Genomic DNA, 10,704 nt, shown 5'->3' with positions numbered 1-10,704 from the left:
GCTGTCCCCTTGGACAGGGACGCGGGGAGCCCGGCGCGGTGGCGGCGGAGGAGAGGGGGACCCTGTGGGGAGACGGTCCCCGGCGGAGGGGACAGCGGCCGCTGCCAGCCCGCGGCACGGGGCACGGAGCGCGGCCGGCCCGGGCCGGCTCGGCCGGGCGCGGCAGCGGGGCCGGGCGGGCGCACGGCTCCTCCCGCCGGGGCGCTGCCGGGCCGGGCCGGGGGCGGAGGAGGCGGGGAAGGGGGGAGCCACTGCCGTCACCGAGGCTCCCGGCTCGCTCGGCTCGCCGCCGCGGCAGCCCCAGCCCCGCTCCCACCCCCTCGCCTGCCTCCACCCTCCTTCCCTTTCTCTCGCTCACTCGGCGAGAGCGCCGTGCCTCCTTTCCCAGATGGCAGCCGGCAGCGCCATGCAGCCTCCCGTTCCTCCTCCTCCTCTCCCTCCTCTCCGGCTCTAAGTTAATGCCATGCTGCCACTGCTCTTCCCGGCACTGCTGGCCGCCTGCCTGCCGCCCTGCCAGGGCTGGAGCCCCTCGGCGGCTGCCAGCGGGCAGGAGGAGCAGGAGCAGGAGCTCTTCTTGCCCCCTGCCAACTCCTCCTCCCGCTCCTTGGCGAGCCTCGAGATGGACCTCGACGGGGCAGCGAGCAAGGAGGAAGGTAGCACCGATAGCCCGGGCACGCCGGCTGCCCCTAGCCAAGAGCCTTTCTCTTCCGCTCCCACCACCTCCGGGCAGGAGCAGCCGGGGCAGGAGCAGCCGGGGCAGGAGCAGCCGGGGCAGGAGCAGCAGCAGCGTCCCCAGCCGCAGGGGCAGCCGCAGCCCGCCGAGGACCCGCACTGCAACATCAGCGTGCAGCGGCAGATGCTGAGCTCGCTGCTGGTGCGCTGGAGCCGCCCGCTGGGCATCCAGTGCGACCTCCTGCTCTTCTCCACCAACAGCCACGGACGAGCCTTCTTCTCCGCCGCCTTCCACCGCGTGGGGCCGCCGCTGCTCATCGAGCACCTGGGGCTGGCGGCCGGCGGCGCCCAGCAGGACTTGCGCCTGTGCGTGGGCTGCAGCTGGGTGCGGAGCAGGCGGGTCGGGCGGCTGCGGGGCGCCGCGCCCCAGCCCCAGCCCCCCGCGGCCGCCGCCGCCTCTTCCTCCTCCTCCTCCTCCTCCTCGCTTTCCTACCCGCCGGCGGCCGAGCCCGGCCAGTACTGGCTGCAAGGGGAGCCGCTGAATTTCTGCTGCCTGGATTTCAGCTTGGAGGAGCTGAAGGGCGAGCCGGGCTGGCGGATGAACCGCAAGCCCATCGAATCCACCTTGGTGGCGTGTTTCATGACTCTGGTCATCATCGTGTGGAGCGTGGCCGCCCTCATCTGGCCCGTGCCCATCATCGCCGGATTCCTGCCGAACGGCATGGAGCAGCGCCGCGGCACCGCCGCCGGCACCGCCACCGCCGCCAAGTAGCCTCTCCCGGGGACCCCCCTTCTCTTCGTCTTGCGCTGTGGAGGGACGCGGGACGGACTCTGTCGCATTTTTCTCGTTTGCAGCGTGCCACAGGTGCGCGGCGGGACGTGTGGCCGCCTCACCGCCCGGCCCGGCCCCGAGGGCAGCGGCCGCGAGGGGACCAAATCATATGTGCGCGTTTTATATCTTTAATACCCGTTTTAAACGAACCTTTTAGTAAAAAAACCCAACCCAACCCAACCACCAAACAATCCCTCCCCCTCCAGGAAAAAAAAAAAAAAAAAAAAAAAAAGGGCAAGAAAGGCTCCCTAACAATTCAGTGGAGGAAATCAAAGACCCTCCTATTCGGCTGCATTTGTTGTCAGAGTAGCGTTTTTGTATAGGATATGGTTTGAACGGGTTTTTCCTTTATGGACAGAAAGGAATCTCTCTCTTTGACAGAATGGGGAACTGATGGGGTATATATATTGTTACTGCTGAAGCTGAACTTTAATGGACCTTTCACACTTTATTTCCTGGTTGAGATAGTGTGTATTTATTATTGTAGCTCCGCGTTATTTGGCTTTTAATACAGAAGTTTTCTTTCTGGAGCCACTATAGCCTTTTGTTGGTCTGTTTCCTCCAGGGTGGAACAGAGGGTTTGGCTGGCCTTCCTGTCTGCGAACCTGCCACAAACTCCTTTCCCCGAGAAATGGGGCTGCTGGTGGCAAAAGGAGAATCGCAAACCCTTTCTGACCGGTGCTTGCCCTATTTGTGCAGGAGGTGTGGGTCTGTGTGCCTACACCAGGGTTGGGTGGGGAACACAGCTGTGCCAGAGATCCTCCAAAGCAGTTTCATCTTCACATCTCCACAGACTACAGCTTTCTCCTCAGTTTGAGGTTGGGTTGCTTCAGTCCTGGGGAAATGAAGCCTATTCTGACTTGTGCTAAACAGCGTGGGGCAAGTCTCTTGACTTCCTCAAAGTTCATTTCTCAAAACCAGCTTAGATGCAGTGTATTTGTTGGAGACACAGTGATACTGTACCTCTTTTTCATCAACCAGTCTGCAGGGCTGCTCACAGCAAGTCTGTGGGGTGAGAAGGCAGGAGCTGCCAGTCCAGAACTAGATTCCAGGTGCTGCTGCACAAGGGTACAGAGAAGAAAGATTTCTTCTCTCTTGTTTGAGCAGACAGCTGTGTAGCCTGAAATACCATTTGTTGTATACTTCCAACTGTTTAGCCTTATAAAAAGTTGTTTCATTTGCCTTAGACATGATTAGTCCGGCTGAAGTTTCTAAAACCACAATATGAGCTAAGTGACGAATATTTGCAATAGGAATTCTCTTTTTTTGGTCAACATCAATGTATTTAATTTGCTAGGAATGCATGAATTTGCTTGGGGCTAATTTGGTGTATTCATAATGTATGGTGGAAATGACTGGATGAAAAGTCGGGAAGGATTAAATTCTTAGGATTCCCATAATTTTTAACTGACAACAAAATAAAATAAATGCATGCTCTATGTGTATGCTGTCTGGACAAAAAGACAGAGAAAAAATATTGACAAACAGCAGAAATAAATCGAGATTTAAAAATGCTTCATGTTACTAGGCTGCCTCTACACCCACTGTTCCTCCTGTTAATCCTCTTGTGGGGTTGTCACTTGAGTAACATTTCAGTGGCATTATTTTCAGAAAGCAGAGGATCTGATCGCTGTGGGAAGTGCTCTCTTGACCTGTTGATCCAAAGGGCACCTGGCCCTGTACACCTAATTTAGAGAGCCTCTATTTTCTTTCCTTGATGTGTAATACAGTGTCATTTCCACCTTGTGCAAACTCTTGTCAGATATTTGACATGCTGGAGTGCAATTCTTTGCCTATTATCTCTGGTGTAACAGAGACACCTCTTCATACTGAAAAGCAGGGCTAGCAGGAAAACATGAAGATAGGGCTAACACCCTCTCAAAAGAGAAATGTTCTACATATGGAATAGACCTCAGAAAAGTTGCCATGCTAGGGAATAATTTCATCTTTTGAATGAGATGCATTTAGGTAGAGTTAGCAATTTTTAGTTAGGTAGAGTTAGCAATTTTCTGGCTTTATTAATTCATGATGTATAGTCCTCACTGTGGTGCCGGGAGCCTGTGCTTAAACTCAAGGGTTGAATCTCTTTTTTGCTTATCCTTATTTTACCAGTGATATGATATTGGTTTTTTTTTTCTGAATTGCATCAACATAAACAAGGGAATGGTGTTACTGTCTGAAACAGGCAACTTCAGTTATTAAAGACATTATTTTGCAGTTCTTGCAGACATGTAGCAGGTGGTACACCAAAACTGGTACAAAATGGCTTGTTTTTCTAACTTCTATCAATATCAGCTTGAATACAAACTTCATGAATAGACAGTGCCACACCACACTCAGAATATTTTGCTGCTTCACTTAAAAAACATGATACAAGAGAGGGATTTTCTTATTTTATAAATACACTTGTAACTGGAGCTTTATTAAAAATCTGCTAAGACAGAATGTTTAAAACACAGGCATGGTATTAAACAAACTCCAAAGGCAAGTCTTGTCCAGGATACAAAAAACTTCAATGTTTTCAGGGAGTGCTGATCTCAGACACAATGTGGGTTAGGGCAGGCGTTTCCTTAGATCACAGTGACCGTGTGCATGAGCATGTTCCCTTTGCAGACAGAGACCGGTCCTGTTTCTGTGCCTTAAAGAGGAGTTTAGGGCACAGCAGGGGACACAGGGACTACCTGCTGTACAGGCTTTAGGCTGACTCTTAACTCCCTGAACCTCGGGTTTCAGTGGGGTGGCAGCAGGGCTTCTCCTGTAAGAAACAGACAGTGGAAATGCACTATGCAAACGGTGAGTTTCTTCAGTCACTGTTCCACCCAACATCAATAACTCTGCTCCTGTAGCTGTACTACTGTGACTGTAAGTAAACTATAATTTTGAGTAACTTTTGCCTTCATCCATGGGAATTCCATGTGAATGTAACCTGGAAAAGGCAAGCCCAGGGCAATGTGGAATTATATATCTGCATGCCAGCTAGTTAAAGATTACAAGTTTAGACACTGAAATGTCTGTTTATTTTCTTCTGCACTGGGAGTGGAGCTTTATTGTCTATTAGCTGGAGTTCAGTCTAAGCCATTTTTATTCATTCGGATTTATTTTTAAGACCAGCTGGTAGCAGGGTCATCACGAGAGCAGATTAGTCACCATGTATAATCCTTTACGTACTCAGGGAGGGCATATATTTGTATATATCTACCTACATATGAGGACTCACTCTGTAGAACAGAAAGTTAGAGCACAAGTGAGAAAAGGGACGGTGAGAAACAAATAATACTGAGAAAGTAGGACTGATTTTCCTTCACTATTTTTTGGCTTGTGTTTCCTGGTAAGTTATCCTGATTTTATTTACATATGAGTGTTTGTTGGAAAGTAAGGGATATCTAGGAACAGAGGGACTTTCTTGATTTACTTTTTAAAATGTAATTCTACTCTGTTACAGATTTTTGTTTTCATGCCAGAAGCCAGGAATAATCTTGACATTCAGCATTACAAGGTACTAGGCTTGTATGCTAGTGTTAGACTGGGTTTTTTTTTCCTGTATATTCAGACCTCAGAATTTAATCTTTCACCTGTTTTCTTAATTATGTTTCACAGATGTTTTAGAAGCAGAAGTATACAGAGGAATATGTAGTTTTAGTGTGGACATGGTTTTGCTGTTGCTTAGTGTCACATTGATTCCAATAATAAAAATACAAAAATGTAGTACAGTGTAATAATAGTTATATATTATGTAAGCACACTGTTGCTCAATAAGGTTGTCAGTAATCAAGCATTTCTGTATGTCAGGAGGCATTTGGATATTTGGGCAAAACTGACATACTAAGTTAAATGTAAGAGTTGTTACTTATCCAGGGTTTAGTTCACCAGTGCTTTCAATGATTAATGCAACAGCAGGACTATTTGTGCAATGAATGTTACTCAATATGAATAAGGGCTACTGAACCAGACCCTAAAAAAACCTAATTAAAAGCTGCGGTTGGCTGAAGAAGTATTATTCATCATGACATCTGCTTGCTAAATAAAAGTATCTCCGGGGCGAGCATCATGTGATCACAAGGGCCGAACAAAAGCCTAGTGAAATCAAATAGTTAATTGAAGTTTTGTAGAACTGGAGATCAAAGGATTTATTTTGAAGATATAGATAAAGATGTAAGGGTAGGTATGATGTTCTTGTTTCTCTTTGGTTTTTATTCACGTAGTTTATAAATCTAAAGCCAGGATTTCTCAGTCCAATGTAGGGCCTTGCCAGCTTGGAAGTTAGCTTCTTTCTTTAGTATGAAAATGTCAGTTATTTTTCAAGGAATTTTACAGAATAAATGTAAATTTTTTTCAATCTATTTCAAGGAGAGGCCTTGACTTTGCAAAAAAGCATTTGTAATGATTCTGGGAAAGCATGTAAGTATCAAATCCCAAAAGCATTCAGATTTCAAAGAATAAGAAATCTTTTTAGTCTGTAACTGATTTTTAAAAGCATATTTTTAAACAAAAAAACAGTTTTCATTTTTCCTCTCAGAAGCTGAACATTTCAGTGAAGATCAGAAGTGCATTTGAGTGTTTCACATTGTGATTTTGTATGTGATTTTTTGTGGAAAAAAAATTCTCTTCCATGATTTGGAACTGATAGCAGCTTTTGACAGATAAGTTACTGTATTTCTTGTCCCATCTTCATAATAGTTCTGATTAAATAAGTTGTCCAAAATAATTGTAAATCATAATGATAATAATAATAACAATAAAGTAGCTTAGCCCAGTTGTTGTGTTTCTGTTCTACTGTGAAGAGGAAGAAAGCAGTCTGGTGTGAAAATAATTGGGATATTAAAGGTATTTATTGGCAATATCTGGATGGTGTTTAATTAGATCTGTGGGCAGGCTTCAGTCTCACAATCACATCTCCAACTTTTTATAAAGTTTGAGTTCATTATCGAGTGTAGCAGTTTGAGCATTTATATGTCAATCAGAGTCCCTGGATCTGCACGTTGGGAAAACCAGGATCTAAAACATTATCTCGTATTTTCCCTTTTGTATTACCTCGGCAGGTTAACAATGTCAGAACAAAACAGAGCAAAACTGAAAGATGCAAATATCCTATGAAATGCTGTTTGTTTTTGCGTGTTTGACTTGCTCTTAGCTGTCATAGAAAGCACTGGATTAATGAGACATAAATAAAAGATCAGTGCTGTTCTGAGGAAGTGAATTCACTGGGAGCGTGAAGTAAAATTATATTTGTGTTCCTTGTAAGGTGAGATTTGTTTGAAACAGTGGGATTGTACCTTGTTGGTGTCATTCTGGTTGTTGCTAAGCAACATGAAGTGGTTTAAATGGAGATACAGAAGAAGATTGTGGAGGAATAAAAAAAAATGAGACATAGAAAAAGCATTAAAGGGAGCAAATGTGCCAGCACATCATGCAAAGAAGTTGCAAAGTATCAGATGGGAAAAAGGCTGTTTAAGATCAGAGACAAAAAAGAAAACAGACATAAGGTGAATTAAGAACTTGATTACATACTTCATATTCAGTCTTTCCATATTCAAACTTTCCAGTTATTTGCTTGAACAACCGATAGCAGTTTTGGCCCCAAATAGCACAACTAGTGGCACAAGAGAATAAAAGCCTGGAAAGAAATGTGACATTTAAGGAAAGTTAGGAAATGATACCACCATACCATTAATAACAAGCGAGTTCACTCTCTGTGTTGCTGGCAGCTCAGCAATGAAATGGCAGGGCACTTTCATGCATGTGTTTTCTATTCTACCACAGGGAAGGGGTCATGGCAGTAAGCCTGCCAGAGTTCAGGAAGGGTTTGGGCAATGGTCTCAGAGATATGGTGTGTTTTTTGAGGTTGCCCTGTGCAGGGCCAGGAGCTGGACTCGGTGGTCTTCCTGGGTCCCTTCTCAGGATGTTCTGTGGTTCTATGGTTCTGATTCTACTCTAATTTTGCTTCACGTGTTCTTTGAGGTTGTAAGGAAAACATGCTAAAATACCATTTTTATGGAATGGGTATGGTTCTTCCATCACATCTTGCACTGATCCATAGCAAAAATATACTTCTCATTGTCCAACGCAAGAATGTTCATCATGACTGTATTGAAGCTTTGCACCTGAACTGAAGCAATGCTGGTCCCAGCCTGGCTCAGGTCACTGCTGCAGACAAGACTACGTGCTGGAATGCTGTGGATGGCATTCTGATTTATATTGCCAATACTTTCTCACTGAAACACTTTAATGACTACCTACAGAATCTTCCCTTTTTTTTTGTGCCTATCTTCATTGTTTCCAAGTTTCACTCCATTTGTCTTCTGTCATTGAAAATTAATCATTCTTAAGATTTGTTCTTTCTAACTTGGTATGTCCCTCTTCCCTTCTCTCTTTTCATAGTATGTATTTATCTTGACATTTTCTGCCTTCAGATTTCCCACCTGTCTTTCCCACAAGTATGTCTTTTGTTATCAAGCCCTAAAAAATACTTCAGGAAACTGTGCTGTCAGTTTCTTCTGCTTGTCCACTCTGCTTCCCACCCAACCAGACTGCACCTTTCGTGCCTTTGGTCTGTGACACTTGTAGGGCAAAGATGAACAGGAAACCTTGTGTTGAGGGTAAAACCCAAGTGCAAAGTTGTCTCTCCCACCAGTGCTGTCATCACAAGACTTCCATACATCTGTCCCAGACACTGAGCAAGGGACCTAAGTTATTTTGTCTTCTGGTAAGTGAAAAGTAGGCCCATTTGAATAGTTCCTTCCTCCATTTCTTAAAGTTCTGCCTCTGACCTGCCCAAAACCCTATCTCATGCATTATGGGAGCCCTCACATGTCGATTTTCCCACGCGTCCTCAATTGAAATGTCAGGATGTGTCTCATCCTGCCTTCTGCTCTAACCAAAGGTAGTTGTCTCACAGCCAGAGCAGAAATTATCTCACTTAGGAGTGGACCAGCATTGAAAATAACACTCGAGTCAGGTATGCAGCCAGAGGACCAAAACCCATTACTTTTCAATTAAATCTTGGATTCTGCAGAGAGTGAACACTGTTGCCCTGGATTATGGGCCATGGGGAAGTTGTATGAGAAACAGATATGGCAGATTTTTCAAGTGCTGGTCTCACATCGTTCTAGTAAAGCTGAGTGGCCAGGCTAACTCACCACAGCCCTCCTTTTATTAGATGATGACAAATATTTACAGCTCAGACAAGGGCTTGTGAGGTTCAGGCCTTGTCTGTGTCCCTTTAACTGTGGACAAAATAATATTTATACTTTTCATACTGGTAATGAAAGGATTAATGAGGTAAATTCCATACAGCATTTTGAGCGTGTCAAGCACAATAAAAAATGCAAAGCATGAACATGATTTTATTCCTTCTGTGTTCATTTTTGCACTGAAGGGCACATACAGATTCTTGTGTTGTTAAATTAAGGTATTCTGCATAATTTTGATCACAATTTGGTCAGGCAATAGCTTTTTTCTGGAAATGTTTTTTCCCATTGATAGGTGTTGCTGTGAGCAAACATATTAAAACAAATCATTACTAAGTGATGAATGTTACTAGAAGAGATTCTAATTAATCCAAAAGAATATGAAAGAATCCCCCAAAGTGTAAGAAATCTTTTTTAGGAGGTGAATATTTGAAGGATTTGGTGTGGATGTAGTATGTGGAGATTTAATCATGGGGCTATTTCATTTATTTTCTTGCACTTTGTGTTTCATCACATTTTCTCTGGAGAATATGAGCTATGCCTAATTATGCCAGAAACGTAGTTGCTCCTAAATGGAGACTGGAAAGTACTTCAGGCAATACTTAGTATGAATTCTTGAATTTTTTTTTCCTTTCCTCCAGGACATGTAAAGCACTTAATGATGCAGGGTTGCATCATTTACTTAACACAGAAAAACCCACTTTTGGGGGCATGATATTTATATTCAACATCTCATCCAGTCCTTAAGATGAGCATTTTCCAATGTACCTCAATTCCTGCTATCTTTTTGTAGGATTGCTTAGGGGCTGAGAATATGAAAACTGATGTCATCCCTCTGTACTCCACTCCAGCACATATGATCTTTCTTTTCTGGAAACACAGTTGTGGTGGATATTATTGTGAATAAATTTACAGCAAGGCCATGTAAGCAGCAGTTTCTTACAAAAACTAAAATAGCAGTACTGGTAGCTCTTCATGGAGGGGACCACCTCCAGCAGACCGCTCATTCCTGTTGCTCATTTGGTTGCATTCCATGCCTGTGGAGTGCTCCACATTCCATATAGGTCCATGTGGGGCAGCTCAGGAAAACCATATCCACCATTTTGGAAATGAAACAAGGCTTGGCCTAAAAGTAATTTTGAGCAGAAAAGATCTTTAGCTGAGCTCTCCAGGAGTGTCTGTGCATTATATGAGCTATGTACAGAAGTCTTTATATTATACTCAGAGTTTTGCAGGCTTTTTTGGCTTGCTTTATTTTTTTCAAAGTTTTACTTCTTTATTTTTTTCATAATTGACTGGTTATTTTTTTTATAATTAGTAGATACTACCTGGGAATACTTCTTTGCCCTGCACATAAAATGTAATTTCTTAGGCTTTGCTCTAGCTATCCTAATGTTAAAGTGGATTGCCTATGACAAAACCCATCCTCCAAAATATCACTTACTTATCTCCATTTCTGAAACAGAGACTCATCTCTTCTCCCCATGAGATCCCCATTGTAACACTTAAAGGCATCAGCCCATGCTGGGTTAAGACAGAAGACAACAACCCTTGTTTTCGTCCTACAGCTGGAATTTTTCATGCCTGTGATAATTCTGAGTTCCCTGAATTCAGCCAGTGAGATTGATAATGGTGATGCCCAATGCTAACTGAAGTGCCGTGGGTGGAATGGGTCAGAGAGATTTACTCTCCTCCCACACACGAAGTGCAGAAGGAAAACAACCTTGGCTAATCTGTTTTCCTGCATGTGCAGAGCACAGTGAAACAGAAATTAGTGACTTTACCCGTGTAAGAAAAACAAACCCCCTGAAGCACAGATGCTGAATTATCCAGTTATTAAAAAACAAGAGTCTTTTTCTGTGCATGTAACTCCTGCAGATTGCCATGAGAACAGCCCCCCTGGACTGCATGATCAGAAAGCCTTTTAACATAGTGACAGGAAAAGGATCACTTTTTTAACATTTCCCAATTAATTTCATCAAATTGCCTGTGATTCATCTGGTAACTGCACAA

General features: G+C 44.2%; 1 protein-coding gene across 1 annotated transcript; it reads left to right on the top strand.

Annotated features, from left to right (window-relative positions):
• Positions 1 to 250: 250 nt before the first annotated feature.
• Positions 251 to 6,257, top strand: TMEM158 (transmembrane protein 158). Its single transcript, XM_077786696.2, has one exon. The coding sequence runs from the start codon at positions 464 to 466 to the stop codon at positions 1,442 to 1,444; it is 981 nt and encodes a 326-aa protein (XP_077642822.2). The 5' UTR covers positions 251 to 463; the 3' UTR covers positions 1,445 to 6,257.
• Positions 6,258 to 10,704: the final 4,447 nt, after the last annotated feature.

This window comes from Lonchura striata, chromosome 2 (genome assembly GCF_050655825.1).
Source record: "Lonchura striata isolate lonStrDom1 chromosome 2, ASM5065582v1, whole genome shotgun sequence".
NCBI lineage: Eukaryota > Metazoa > Chordata > Aves > Passeriformes > Estrildidae > Lonchura > Lonchura striata.
This window is presented reverse-complemented; position numbering and strand designations above follow the sequence as displayed.

What these genes read in the sequence shown, in the direction of transcription:
- TMEM158 (XM_077786696.2), top strand. Translation starts at nt 464, where the DNA reads ATGCTGCCACTGCTCTTCCCGGCACTGCTGGCCGCCTGCCTGCCGCCC.